At 36.9% G+C, this 15,974-nt stretch overlaps 1 protein-coding gene across 1 annotated transcript in view; it reads right to left on the bottom strand.

Annotated features, from left to right (window-relative positions):
- Positions 1-15,974, bottom strand: part of LOC136258393 (uncharacterized) — a 118,426-nt gene that overhangs the window by 18,608 nt on the left and 83,844 nt on the right. Inside the window, exons 20-27 of the mRNA XM_066051700.1 lie at positions 15,704-15,970; positions 11,511-11,771; positions 6,677-6,922; positions 3,800-4,066; positions 3,486-3,746; positions 2,683-2,949; positions 2,375-2,635; positions 890-1,156 (exon numbers count right to left, since the gene is read on the bottom strand). Of these exons, the coding sequence (XP_065907772.1) occupies positions 890-1,156; positions 2,375-2,635; positions 2,683-2,949; positions 3,486-3,746; positions 3,800-4,066; positions 6,677-6,922; positions 11,511-11,771; positions 15,704-15,970 (2,097 nt within the window). The remainder of the gene's footprint in view (positions 1-889; positions 1,157-2,374; positions 2,636-2,682; positions 2,950-3,485; positions 3,747-3,799; positions 4,067-6,676; positions 6,923-11,510; positions 11,772-15,703; positions 15,971-15,974) is intronic.

Below are 15,974 nucleotides of genomic sequence, written 5' to 3'. Positions count from 1 at the left end.
ATGACTGCTCTATTAAACTCCAAAGTTTTAAATAGTATAGCGGCATAGCCCCCAAAATTGGCAATATTGTGCACTTTTTCATAAAACCATGAAACTTTCCACATAAATAGTACTCCTCATAACATGTAATTTTAGATATAGTGCCATCACTGAGTTGACCTTTGGTGACTTTTATGGCTATTTTTTGTACAGAACATTGGTCATTTTTGTCTTTAACTCCCTGAGGCAGTAATTAACATGTTAAAACATGGTACCAAACAAAAGATCTTGCTGGTAGAAGCAACTTGGTTTTTATTTGAAGTCAATAGGTGATTTCATTCTTAAGTTATGAGTATTTTTATTAGCTGCAAAATTTGATAAATTTATCCATAATTATCTGCCCACAGGTAATTCACACCTTGAGGGCAGGTAAATTTATCAAATTTTGCAGCTAGTAAAAATGATCATAACTTTGTAATGAAATCACCTATAGTGGAATGTTAGTTGTTTTTATCAGCAAGATTGTTTGTTTGGTACTATGTTTTAACATGTTAATTACTACCTCAGGGAGTTAAAGACAAAAATGATCAATTTTCTGTACAAAAATTGCTGTAAAAGTCACCAAAGGTCAAATCAGCGATGGCACTACATCTAAAATACATGTATTGAGGACTACTATTTATGTGGAAAGTTTCATGGCTTTATGAAAAAGTGCACAATTTTTTGGTTGTGCCGCCATACTAAAATCTACTATATATAGATAAAGAGGTGTAAAATCAGCAGCAATAATTTATAGCTATTATGTGGGGCACTATAGCTGACAGTGGAGATGCATGTATGAATGCATATGCACAGTATAGCTACTCAAAAAAACACCACATAATCGATATTATTATAATCTTATACGTACCAGTAACTGTTAGTTTAACAGTATCTGAAGTGATACTACCTCCATCATTACTAATTGTACAAGAGTAGATGTTACCATCAGATAACTTCACATCTGGGATTACCAGGGTATTGGTGTTTATACCAGTCACTTTATTAGGAAATGATCCTGATCCAATTGTCCATTGGTACTTCACATCATCACCAGTAGTAGAACATGTGAATGTGGCAGTTTGTGTGAGGTCTACACTTTGTGGTGATGGTGGTGCTGTAAATGCTGGAGGTGTGACTATATGATGAAATCAATAATAGCTATTATTATGATATAGTAAGCATATCTAAAATATGAACAGTAAACCAAACACAAAACATGATATAGTACCAGTACTTGCTACAATGCAAGATCTTTCTTGAATCACAATTTTTATAAACTTACAAAATTTGAACTTAACTCTCTAGAAGCTGCTCTAACAGTGCTATATACTAAAAAAGCTGAATTCTCTAGATAGAGGGTGACTTGTTCATGTAAACTCTCTACATGGTGGCTTGATTGTATGTTATTACGTATGGTGACTGCACTATTAGAGTATCTTGATCAAGCACTTGTTACATCTAGTTGACTTTCGGTGGTTTCTAATCTGATTCCTTGTACACCACTGAAATGCCTTTCTAAATGTTTATTCTACCTATATATATATATGTACCTATTTTCAGCTCACTCCATTAACTGGTAGGCATGGATAATATTACATTTCTATTAACAAAACTTGCTTTAACATTTTTACACATGGTTGGTATTTTGTTATAACTGCATCATTGCTTGCATGATGTCTTTCAAACCACAAAGGGTTGCACTGCAATGGCTACTCCATGTACAGATCAATCTTCAAGTTATTCCTTTAAGCAGTTTAACATGTAATCGTGACAAAATGTCGTTTTTGAATTTTTTCAAAAATCAGTCATAATTCCCTTGCTGGCTATTTAATGTATACAACATTGGTACTATAAATGTGCGGTTTGTGCTCTTTCTGTCTTTTAAGTCTGAAGAAAAGTATGAAGAAATAAAACAAACTTTGAAGGCAACTACTGTATCTCAGCTATGGCTGGACAGATTCTGCTCTATCCAAACGATACTTCACTGCAAAAATGGTTAATTTCAGGTAAGGCACTAATGACCTAAGGGTGTATGAAAATGGTATTTTCTTGCACTGTAAAATACACACTTGTCTGTTGCATGCTTGCACTGACTGTACTTGGCCACATGACACACTTTTGCATGCCTTGAAGTTATGAAAATATGAATACACAAGTGTAAGGAAAATTAGAAATTGTATGCAATGAAACAAGCGAGGCTTGCTAGTGAACATTATTCCCTACTTCAGCCATGATGAAACAGATATTAAATGTCCTCTAGTAGCAGGTGTAGATTATTTCTATGACCTGCACTAAAATATAGAATTTCTACCTTCTTACAAGCATGGAATGTGGGCACAACTTTTATGCTTACTTGTAACCTCAAGTTCTGCAGTGAATGCATCGCTGTCTTCATACTGGTTTTTAACAATGCACGTATATGAGCCTTCATTACGGACTGCTACATTATTGAGGTTGAGGATGTCCCCAATTTCTCCCTTTATAATTTCCCCATTGTGTTTCCATTGGTAAGTAAAGTTTTCTGCCCCAACACCTCTTACTACAGCAGTAAATGTAGCAGACTGCGTAGTCATGACACTCTGACACAATGGCTGTACAATCATCTTTGGTACACCTGCAAACCAAGTGGCATAAAAACGTTACAGTGATCTGTTAACCTACCAGTAACTGTCAGTTTAACAGGATCTGATGTAACACTACCTCCATCATTACTAATTGTACAATAGTAGGTGTTACCATCAGATGACCTCACATCTGGGATCACCAGGGTATCGGTGTTTATACCAGTCACTTTACTAGGAAATGATCCTGATCCAATTGTCCATTGGTACTTCACATCATCACCAGCAGTAGAACATGTAAATGTGGCAGTTTGTGTGAGGTCTACACTTTGGGGTAATGGCAGTATTGTTAATGTTGGAGCTGCGACTAATAAAAATAAAGAAAATATAGTCATCACAGTGCTACTACAATTACAATGTACAACATCATAAATTTCTGCATGTCAACTTACACCTGTAGTAGAATATGGAATTTTCATTACTTTCAAGGGTGCAAATTGAATCATTATAATTACATATACTGTAACTATACTGCCATCCGAACACAGTTTTAAACATCTTTAGTTACCAAAATTTAACACCTACCCACCCCTTTTGGAGTTTGCCTGATATAGTAAACATCAAGTAAATACTATCTAAATGCTCTGGAAGGTAAGGAATTTCATGCAACATGTGAAAATTTAAATTTGGTACATGTAGCTTTAACCATTGGAGAGCTATAACATACTGAATACTTAAATCCGGCATTTCTCCACACTTTCTAAATAGGCAATAAGACTGATTTCCCAGATGTACATACGTATATTGCATTTAAAATGGGTAAAATTTCACAAGGTGAAACCAAATGATATTTCAATTTTCAATTCAACAAGAGTGGTATTTAGCCCAAATTTTCACTCGCACCTGGAATAATAAGTTGCGCAGAGGATACATCACTGTCTCCATACTGATTCTTAACAATACACTTATATAATCCTTTGTCCTTTACAGTTACATTGTTAAAGCTGAGAGTGTCTCCAGTTTCTCCATCTATGTCGTCTCCATTGTGTTGCCACTGATAAGCAAAGTTCTCAACACCAGTACCACCAACGCTAGCAGTAAATTTGGCAGACTCCATAGTCTCAACTGTCAGACTGGGTGGCAGCACAATCAGCTTTGGTAAACCTGCATATCATTGTAATGATTGACATTGAACAGTAACCTGTTAATTTACGTACCAGTAACTATCAATTGAACAGGATCTGATGTAACACTATCTCCGTCATTACTAATTGTACAACAGTAGGTGTTGTCATCAGATGACCTCACATCTGGGATCACCAGGGTATTGGTGTTTATACCAGTCACTTTACTAGGAAATGATCCTGATCCAATTGTCCATTGGTACATCACATCATCACCAGTAGCAGAACATGTGAATGTGGCAGTTTGTGCGACTTTCGTTCTTTGTGTTAATGGTGGTGTTGTGAATTTTAAGGGATTTGCTAAATGGGAAACATTGCATATGTAAATGCTATATTGCAAAATGAATAGTAATTATATTTACAACCATGCATTACAGCATTGCAGATGTCTTTATCATAAATGCTCTCCATGATTAATTTTATTAGAAGCCTTTTGGAGCAACACTTTGTTCATGGATTCATACTATTACTACATACACAATGAATTTCTCATCAGTAGCCCATATGAATGAAGCATGTAGGGATGTACATTAATAACACATGTATATAGTAGCCTAAATAAACACATTGACATTAATTCACAAGATGTCTGTTTCATAACATGTACACGTAGGTTGTACGAAGCATTGAGGTTTGAGTACAAAGGAATGGAGGCATTTACTGACACCAATTCTTTCTTATGCCAGATGCTGTATGTACAATAAGGCATGTGTAGAAGCCTACACAATATCACCTTATCATGAGTACAAGAGTAATTATGTGTATTGTGTGTGTTCATGATTTGCGTAAACCATAAGAATCACTTTTATTCAAGTAGGACCTAATGGTTGCTATTTTCCAAAAGAGTTAAAGGCTAATCTAACATGGACAATTTTAGGAAATGCATTAGGTATGCATTTATTATGCCAGTATAATTTTGGGAGTAATAGGTAGTTGAAATAATTGAGGAATATTCTGGAATAATCAGATGAGTTCATGTAAATGGTATGAAACAGCAATATACTGACCAAAGATGGTAGAATAAATTTTAGAAAGTGTGGGCATTCATTTCTCCAAAGCATAATGGATAGCACTGCTCAAAAGCATTACACTCATCTTTATGATAATAATAGCCTCATGCCTAACTAAATTGCTATAATGGCTTCACTTTTCCCTGAGACAGTATTGGTAAAACTAAGCACAAACAAGCCTTCAGATCGACCCAAAACACTTTCAACAAGTTGCTACAGAATTTCTTAAAAATTATGAAATGGAATTTCTAGTGAATGACTGATGCCTTCAGACAAGTATAACTCGAAAACAGCTAATTAAAAGCTATGGGCTTGATTTTTTCACTGTTCAACTTTGCTTCAGCTGAACACTTGCCTTTTGGTATACTGAAGTATGTACAATGCATTCTTCATGGACTTACCAGTGTCCTCCTTTGTGTCCCATTCATCTTTGCTGACAGCGAAAGGTGTTGGTTTGGTGGTAACACATGATGGCTTCCCTTCATAACAGAAATCATCTGTACTTTTCATAGTGGCTACTTTGATTGGAGAGGTGCTTTTCAAACAGTTCTTGATACGTACTGCTGTGTAACTAGTTTAAAATAGCTGACAACGAAGCATAATGAATACTTCACTTTTCAAATGATGATAAAAAGCCTCAACCTGCCTAGATTATCTTACCGTATGGACTTAATTATGACATAAAAAATTTTAATGGAGCAATATTAGTAGATAAAGAACATATTTTTTACAATGAATACCAGTTACAGTACTAGATCTAATGGATTTAAGATTTTAAGAAATTTAACAAGACTTCAACACAAAATTTTACCTTTTCACAGAGAATAATTAATAACTAGATTTCTTTACCCTATGAAATTGCCACTTCCCCTAATGTATTAAGTTTTATTGGCTGTGATGGTAGCTTAATGGCAACAATTTTAATACTGACAATTCAGGTGAATTTGTGTTGCCTCCGATCCTTCAAAGAATTCAACACCAAATTTACCTGAATAGTTGTTATAATGTTTTGCCGTTAATCTAGCATCTCAGCAATTAAATAAAATTACTATCACCTTTAATTTCACAACTTTTTCACCCTGTTTTTTAGGGGCCACACCCTTTTTACAGTTTGGCTGTGTTCTTATAGATATCACCTACCTTTTTTAATTGCAAGCCCCAAAGCCAGCCTATATGGGAGCTTGTTGATTTTTACCACAGGAATTGTGCTCTTATGTGTCTATTTGAAATATTTCCATATTTGAAACTCAACAAAATGATTTTTGTGTACTAAAAGGTAGACCTGTTATGTAACTGAACCATGTACAACGTAGCTGACTATATCTACAGGGTGATTTTTACATGGCTGAACACTCTAAAGGATGACTTGTTTGAAACTATCTTCATGGTAATTTGCTATATATGTGGCTGAAATATGTACAATCTAATAAACTCTCTACAAGATGAATTAATCTGAAATCTCTACAGAGTGAACTCTCTGCAGGGTTACTTGCTACATGGCCAAATGCCATACAGGATAACTTGTTTTGTAGCTGAACATTCTACATGGTGATTAATTTTGTTAATATGTTGAACACTCTAAATGCTGACTTGCTTTGGCAGCTGAACTATCTAAAGGGTGGCCTGTTAGTAGCTGGACTCTCTACAGGGTACTTTAGGCTTTACCACAGTACAAGTGCTGAAGCTCTGTAGGACACCTAGTCCTATAGCCTGTTAAGGATGTTATATTGCAGAAAGAAAACATTCATGACTGGAACTGGGAAGCCTCGAACCTACAGCTATCTGATATATACTAGAACATGCTTACAGGAATCTCCCATGCATTCAGTCAGGATGTTTTTTTTTAAGCTAATCTCTCTATACGATCACATAATCAATATCATTATACTCTTACACATACCAGTAACTGTTAGTTGAACAGGAATTGATGTGACACTACCTCCATCATTACTAATTGTACAAGAATAGGCGTTACCATCAGATGACTTGACATCTGGGATCACCAGGGTATTGGTGGTTATACCAGTCACTTTACTAGGAAATGATCCTGATCCAATTGTCCATTGGTATTTGACATCATCACCAGTAGCAGAACATGTGAATGTGGCAGTTTGTGTGAGGTCTACACTCTGGGATAATGGTTGTGCTGTAAATGTAAGAAGAACATTTATGCAAGCAATTAGCAAGTATATACAAATAAAGTTTATGCACCTGTTAAAGTTTATAATAAAGTTTATAAATGTTTAAAGTTTGGAGGGTGATATCTTAATGCAAGGTCTAGCATTGCAGTATATCTGTACAACAAAGCTAGTAGAATTGTAAGCTTGTTAAGATTACATATAATATTATGCCAAAATCAACAGTTACACTTGTAGCAACAGAATTTCTAGAGAAGTGGATTATAATAAATAAGCACCTGCTATGTAATACAGATGAACACAGTAACACATTGTAGAATTTTGTATTAGGGCTGGGCAGTATTGGAATTTAGTGCCCCAGCATATGATCTAGTTTTTGAGATATTAATTTTATAGTGATATTTATAGATGACTGTTATATTAGAGTAGTTGACTGCTCTATTAGAGTATCTTGATCTTTTGCAACAATTTTTGGCATCCAAGTACCAGGCTCTTGTCACCAGCAGCATCACGTGTTTACTTGTGGTGCAATATAACAATCTCCTAGCCTCAAAAGAGTTGTTACAAACACTTTTTGTAGGTGAAACCCATTGTAACATTGATATCGCGATATTGTTTCACTGAAATCTAGATGGTATGTGTATCACTTCATTGGAATACTGCAGTATTACTAATATACCGAGATACTGCCCAGCCCATTATGTGATTATATAATTAAGTGTGGGAACTACACACTAACTGCTATAATGTGCATTTACACTCATTAATGGCCATAGCCACAATATAGCATTAAAAATAGTTGATGAAATGAAAGCACATTTAATTTAAGCTATTTCTTGTGTTTCATAGTATGATGCACAATGATCAAATGGACATGCCAATATTTGGATAACCGGATCTTTCCTACAATAGATGATGCTAGGGATGAGTCTATTGTGGTTCTTTTTCCACCTATTTTTCTTTCCAGCAATTCTTTCATTTTTTACCTATTATATAAGTTCCATAACTTGCACAAGGATTATGTGATGATGACCAAAGGCGGATGGATTTAAGGGGGTGCTTGGGGGATTGAAGCACCCCCTCCAAAATTTTACCATGCATGTGCTAGCTAGAAAGATAGTAGAAGTTACAGTACAGGTGCAGTTGCATCTAAAGCATGAAAACATGGAAAGAGTGAGAAGAGAAGAGCTAATCTCTTCTAGAAATCAACAAGAGGGGAACAAAGGGGTAAAGCTGCTAAATAGCTGCTAAACATCTAAATACTCTAATAGAACAGTCAACTGCTCTAATAGAACACCCACAATTAAAATTCTTTAAACTAAATAGAACAAAGACCAACTTCCACTTTGAACTTATACTACAGCATTTATGCTGTGCCCTTTATATGAATGCTAGTTATCACTGCTAATAAATAATGATTTCACTTAGTTATTTAATAAGGTTCAGCGCCAAATTCAATCTCAGAAAGCTAAATTTGCAAAAGATTTCCTGTGAGGGCATGCCCCAAGACCTCTTAGATAAAGCATGCTCCTCATGCTGAGTGTTCATCTCACACTGCACTACTAGTTGACAGCAGTTGTATCAACCGGATGCCATATTATTATCCCCCACTATAAATGCCTCTAGCTTAGCACCCCCCCCCCCCCCCCCCCCCCACTGGGAAATCCTTGATCCACCCCCTGATGACAGTAGTAGTAAGACTGATTTGATTAATGTGACAAACAGTAACATTACACAATTGTAAAATTAGGTCAATGTTTTAAGTTGAGTATAAAGTTATGTATTCTAATGTCTCTACTAAGTCACAGTTGTATATAATGATTTTGCACTCTCTTGTGATATGCTATGCTTGTTTACAGGGGCAGATCCAGGGGGGGTTCCAAGGGTTCCATGGAACCCCCCTTTTGAAACGCCTTTCTCACTCGAGATACTCTAATAGAGCAGTCACAGTAGTCTTTTGAGGAGCAGTGTAGCAAGCTATATATCTAGTTATAAATAAAGAAGGAAATATAGTTGGCGAGGTGGGAGCTATTGTCAGCAGGCGATGACTTTTTTTTTTTTTGGTCTTCAACTTATACAGCTAGACTAAAGTTGCAATTTCAAAGTGGAACCCCCCTTTTTAAAAGTCTGGATCCGCCCCTGGTTTGGGGTCTCATGGAATTATAAGGAGGGTCTTTAATGCTACAATTATCTATTTTGCTGAGCATTAATCTTTGTTACTTACCCATTCTTAAAGTGCAAAGCTAGAATTTCATTTTTAAATTACTGTTCTATTAGAGTATCTTGATCTGCAATTTTGCTCTTACCATATCTAGCAAGAAATTGCTATATGTGACCATATTTTGGAAAATCATATTTGGAAAATCATACATTTGGGCACATGCAAAATTTGTGGGGATGCTCAATTGAAATTTCAGAGATGTTTTAAAATCTATTTTGTACATTTTGATAAAGCAACTATTAAGCTTTCTTGCTATGAAATTTCACACCTATAGTTTCTTTGTTTCTATATACTCAATTATATCAGACCATGTAGTAGTTTTACAATGCATGGGACACCAATTTCTTTTTATCTTTTTAGATTATAAGAATGGAAATCTTTGTCAAATCTTGTCAACAAAGTAATTTGTCATCAATTTGTCACACCTGATCACTGTACAGTATTATAAACTAATATTGAAAAGTTAATTTGTTATGCATTAGACAGTACATTAACCATACACGTTGTATCTTTGGAATGCATCAATGTAGGTAGATAACAACTTAGTACTTAATTTAGCTATAAAAAAGAAATTCGACCAATGTGCCAAAATGTATGGTTTTCAAAATAGGGTCACATAATATGTGACTGTTCTATCAGAGTATCTCAATTTCCCATAACAATTAGCTGTGTATTGTTGATATTTTATCGTGTGTGACTGTTCTATTAGTGTATCCCTATCTTTGTGCAATTTATATGTCCACTTCATACCTATCATACTAACATTTTGCTCATTGCTTTTACCTTTTACTCACCCATTATGCCAAAAAATTTGCCGGTGAAATCAATGTTTCCCTAATTCAAAGTGTAAAAAAAATGATATATATATGTTATGCAATCGGTTGGTTTGCATTCATAGAGCCCCCACCAAATACAGTGATACCAGATAGGTGAACAGGTGTTCATTCCAAACAGCTTTGCACTAGAACAAAGCATGTTGTCATATTGTAAACATGTTTGTACACCTGATTGTCTATACTAGCTCGATAGCAAATTTAGACAAATCTTGATAATATAATTATTTCCTTTTGAACGTATCTTCATTATATAGATAATTGAAACAAATATGCATTTTATAATTAGCTACAGGTAGCTATCAAAAATGTAACCAATAAAGTGAGCAAAGTAGAAGAGTATGAAGAAGTGAAAACTGTTATTTTAGCACTATTTACAGGTGGTGGGAGAGTTGTGAGATATTCATTTGGTATACAAGTAATTTACTGAAGTTTACTACTTTCTAAATAGTAAACTTCAGTAAATTACTATACTTTTATATCATAAGACCTATCATCCTTATATTGATAAGTCTTACAATATCTAATTAATCGGATATCTACATATATATATACATTATATAGATGTAATTGCACGACCCTAGTCTATACTAACATTAATGCTATGTGGTATTTTAAAACTCATAACTCACTTATTCTTGCCTGCACTTTTTTGATAAACACTTCCTGTGTGTAAAGGGCTTTGCAGTGATAATAAAAATTTATGTTTGGCCGGCTGGTCCATGTTGCAAGAGTTATATAATAATAAGAAATGAGACCTTAGGTTAATGCAAACTAACTACAGATGATAGTCTGTTGTTTGTTCAGTTTATCTGTATCAGTCTATCGATTGAACAATGTAATTGTAAGGCAGTCTCATATAGTTGGGCAGAATACAATTTCAGGCGATTATATTATGCAATGATAAAAGTTATGAAGCTTCAAAGTTAAAAAATAGGTCAAAGTATTTATGTGAAAAAGGTACCTTTTCATAATTCCGGTCACAAATGTCTTTAATTATAGCAAGAAATCAAACTTTTGTAAAACATTTTCTGTGCTACATGACACATCACTTTTAACATGCTACAGTAGGTAAATTTCCAAACTTCAGTCTTATATGGGTCTGAGTTTCACAGTGGCATAACTAAACCCATGCCAGGCTTGGCTGTCTGCACACTGAAAAATAGTACTGAGAAGATTGCACTCTAATAGAGCAGTCAAATGCTCTAATAGAACAGTCAACACATATAATAAATGTACATACTTTAGCTTTGTGAACTTAAGCTGTTGTGTATCAAAATAGCCACCAGGTGCAATCTCAGAGTATTCAAAGTCCAGGTGCAATCTCAGAGTATTCAAAGTCCAAAATTTTCGTGGGGACCCCAGACCCCTCTAGTTATTGATTCTATCTATACAGTTTACGTATCAGTGTTATTCTTGTTATGCCACTGGAGGTACACAATATACACTAAAACAGGAAGCTGATTGAATCTCTTTCAGCTTCCAGTTAGCTAAAGACTTGCTGTGGGATATGCATGTAGATAAAGAATATGCAGTACTAACTTATCACAATCAAAAATGCAGAAGACGTATCACTTTCTCCATTCTCATTTCTGACAGTACACTCATATCTTCCACCATGATTTTGTGTAGTGTTAGTAATCTTAAGAGTATCTACAGTCGCTCCACTAATATCTGATCCTTCATGTTTCCATTGGTAATTTAAGTTCTCTTTTCCTATGCCATCCACTGTAGTGGTAAACCTAGCAGTTTGTGCAATTTCCACAAACTGAGTGTGTGGAGTAATAGTCAATGCTGGAAGACCTACATTAACAAACAACTTACTGTGCATACATAAATACATGCATACATACATACAAACATACGTACGTACGTACATACATACACACACACACACACACATGCACACATACAGTACATACATACATACATACATACATATATACATGCATACATACATACATACATACATACATACATACATACATACATACATACAGTTTAAAGTGTATCCTACGTGGCCAATGCAGTGCTTAAAATTATGTATTTTGTACAGTTACATATTATAATGAAGTGGTGAGTAAAGTTGCCACTGTGTTTATGTGACTTTGTTTATGTAAACTAACATCTTAAGTTGTAACACCTCTAGTTTACACTCAGGGCAGGTGCAGCTTACAAAATTGGTGAAGTCATGGGAACACACTGCTGCTATAAAGTATAGTTCCAATGTGTCTTCTGGTTTTTGTGTGGCTGTTGTGTGGCTGTGCTATGATCATTGCTATTAAACCAGGCATGTACTGGTAGTGTAAAGTTCACATGACTCATAACCAGATAGTGAAGAAGAAAATGTAAAGTAAGTGTGTGTGTGTTTTGTGTGTATATGTTTGTGTGCGGTTAAGCCAAATTGGTGTGGTTGTTTCCTTGAGCAAGAAAGTTTACCCACAATGCTCCAGCCTAACCGCTGTTTAAATGGGGACCTGGTGGCCTGGGGAATCAGCCCACCCAGCTGTAACATCAATGGTAACCTGGTATTAACTGGGAACGTCCATGTCTCACACAGCAGGTGAAGGCCTAGGTGGGCCTTTGGGTACCCAAACCTTCACCTGTGGGACATGGTACAGCCTCCTGCAGGTTAGGATTTCCCTGTGCTGACTCCTAGTGCACAGGTGTCCCAGTGCTGGTTTACTGGGTAGGTATGACTGTGCTGGCATGGCAGCTGAAGACTTTGGTTTTTGCTTTTTGTGTGTGTATGTGTGTTGTAGACTTGATGTAGAGTTTTCAATTCTTAGGAAGTATCATTAGTAGTGATGAAGAAATTGTACGCTGAGTTGTCTGGGTGGCTAGGATGTTTGGGTACCTCCATCAATCCATCTTTGCCAACAAGGCTTTGTCAGTTGGTGCTCGTAGGTGTGTTTACCTTTAAACTGTAGTGGCCACCTGAGTCCAACTTGGGCTGTGAAGGCTGATAAAACATGGAGACTGGTAGAGTTCCACAATCATTGTGTAGGGGGATTCCTCGACATTAACAATGGAGGGATCACATCTCCTCTGAGCAGTTGGCAATTGAATTTGGGATGTCTGATGCATGGGATTGGTATGTTACTGGTGCAACCCTGTCTATGCTGGTGGGTCATACGGAGAGGATGGCTGATTACCAATAATTTTGCCAAAGTAGGTATTGTTTGGAGAACTTTTCACCAAAACAGAAATGGTTCTACTATGGGTGCAGCAGAGTTTTCATTGTCACTATGACCAGAGGCAGATCCAGGGGGGGGGGGGGGGGGGCTTTGGGGGCTGAAGCCCCCCCCCCCTTCATATTTAGGCTTTACTTGATCAATATGCTGAGTATTATAATGGAATTTTGTCTTAGCATAATTATATGATCACTAATAATACAAATACTCATAAAACCACCTTATAAACATCTTTCCAAGGTATTATCAGTGGATTTATGCTAAAGTTTATGCAACAAGGACCCGGATCAGCATTGGAGGTGTACAAGATCGAGATACTCTAATAGAGCAGTCAGCTAACTACTCTAATAAAACATTCACTGGAAACATGTAGTTGGTTCTGTTATGGAATTTTTCCAAATCTGCCAGCACCTATACATACAATGAAGTGCATTGGTCTGTTTAAAGGGCTTCATTCATCAACTTGTGTAGTTAATATGTATGGCAATACTTAATTCAGGTACACAATTTCCATTGAAAGTGCTCTCAGATTCAATCTTGTATTGTTCAAATTTCAAAATTTTCCACTTTCAACCTTATTATTCTAACATGCACCTATTCAGTTTTGTGCAATTGTGAGAGGGGTGCATCATGTATTTGGTTGTCTGTATCTACCCAAACTTTTCCATTAGCAAAATGCTTCAGAGAGCCATACCTATAATCTAAAGGCAGTATATAAAATATCTACGGGCAGAAAATATTATGAATTTTATGTGGAAATGTCTCAAAATTGCAGTATTTTAGCATCTATTTTTCAAAATTTTCCTGGGGGGGCATGCCCCCAGGCCCCCCTAGTTCCAGCATGCGAAGCATGCTGGGAAGTGTACTTCACACACCTCTACCCAAGAGATTAGTACCTTGAGTTAGCCCCCCCTTTTATAAATCCTAGATCCGCCCCTGATGACCTCACCTTACTGAGTCTGTGCTAGGCCAAATTCTTTAGATTTAGGACCTTGCTTTTGTCAGTTGACAGGACGATAAGGAGATAAGGTGTGCATGTGTTTGTGTATGTGTATGTGTGTAAAAAGATTCCAGGTATGATTCCCAGTTGTGCCACTTTGGTGTTGTTGTTGTTTCCTTGAAGAAAAACTTTACTCACATTGCTCCATTCTATCCAGTTGTTAAAATAGGGACCCGATGGTCTGGTACTGGGGAAGCAGCCCATACAGCTGTAACATTAATGGGTACCTGGTGGAAGCAAATGCCAACTGCCCATGTCTATAGAAGTTGAGGTCCAAGTGGGACTTAGGGTGCCCACACCTTCACCTGTGATACATGGTACAGCTACCTGCGAGTTACCAGTGTTACCCCAGGAGGATTTTCCCTAGCACCTGAGTAGTGCACAGGTGTACCAGTGCTAGTTCACTGGGTAGGCATGACCATCCTGGTCCCTAATCATCTTCCTAAGTTTTCCTTGTACTTATTTATTTACTTTATTTGTAACATAATTATGACTGGTAAACCTAAGGATGGCACCAGAGTTAATGTTTTTGGCTGAACACACGCCAGCTATCAAATGTTGATTCCACAAAGGAGGACAAAGGTAAGTTCACTATGTGTTCATTCTACGTACTGCAGGTATGTCAAAAGGCATCTGTCTGACTGAAGCAACATGGAATAGTGAAACAACATTGAGCACATAGCCTTAGTCATTATCGAGTTACAGTATCTAGAGGTGTACAGATAATCGGATCGGCTATTGGTTACCAGCTATATCAGCCTTGCTTCTACATGTTGGTATCAGATTAGTAACATGTGTAAATAAGCAGCAGATACAGATATACATAAACTCCTATTTATGGGCACTCGCGTGCACAAGTAATATCCTAGCAGTGCCTGTTTATGTAAAGTAAGCTGTTGATTAAAGTCCACACTGTCACTTTTAGAGTGAAAATTGTAAGCGGAAAGGTCTATGCTACCATAACGGATCAGCTTTGTTTATCAGCTTGATAATATTATTTTATATCGGTTATCGGAATATCGGCTAAAAGTCATATCAGTGCACCTCTAACAGTATGTTGGTCTGAAGGCATCAGACAATAAGCAAAAACAGGCAGGCGGGTAGACAGGCAGGCTGGGCAGGCAAGGCAGGCGGGCAGGGCAGGGCAGGGCAGGGCAGGGCAGGGCAGGATAGGCAGGCAGACAGGAAGGCAGGCAGGTGGGTGGGTGGGCAGGGCTAACACAAGGCAGGAAAGGCAGGCAGGAAGGCAGAGTAGGCAGGTAGATGGGAAGACAGGCAGGTGGGTAGGTGGGCAGGGCAGGCACAAGGAAGGGAAGGCAGGACAGGTAGGCATGCAATCAGAGCAAGCAGGCAGGGAATAGGAAAATTCCATATTGCTTATAATTGTAGCAATCTATTGGAAGCACATTCAGGGTTGTACTGAAGGAACTTTTAGGCTTGGTATACACGAAAGTTGCCTAGGTGCCAGGACAGTATTGTGAAGCTGGTTATTGGGTGATATTTTTGGCCAATGACCACTGTACAGTGATTTGTTAACCTACCATTAACTGTTAGTTTAACAGGATCTGATGTGACACTACCTCCATCATTACTAATTGTACAAGAATAGGTGTTATCATCACTTGACCTCACATCTGGGATCACCAGGGTATTGGTGTTTATACCAGTCACTTTACTAGGAAATGATCCTGATCCAATTTTCCATTGGTACTTAACACCATCATCAGTAGCAATACATGTGAATGTAGCCTTTTGGTTGAGGCCTACACTTTGAGGTGATGGTTGTGTTGTAAACTTTAAGGGCTTAACTAA

The sequence above is a fragment of the Dysidea avara genome, chromosome 6 (assembly GCF_963678975.1).
Source record: "Dysidea avara chromosome 6, odDysAvar1.4, whole genome shotgun sequence".
NCBI lineage: Eukaryota > Metazoa > Porifera > Demospongiae > Dictyoceratida > Dysideidae > Dysidea > Dysidea avara.
This window is presented reverse-complemented; position numbering and strand designations above follow the sequence as displayed.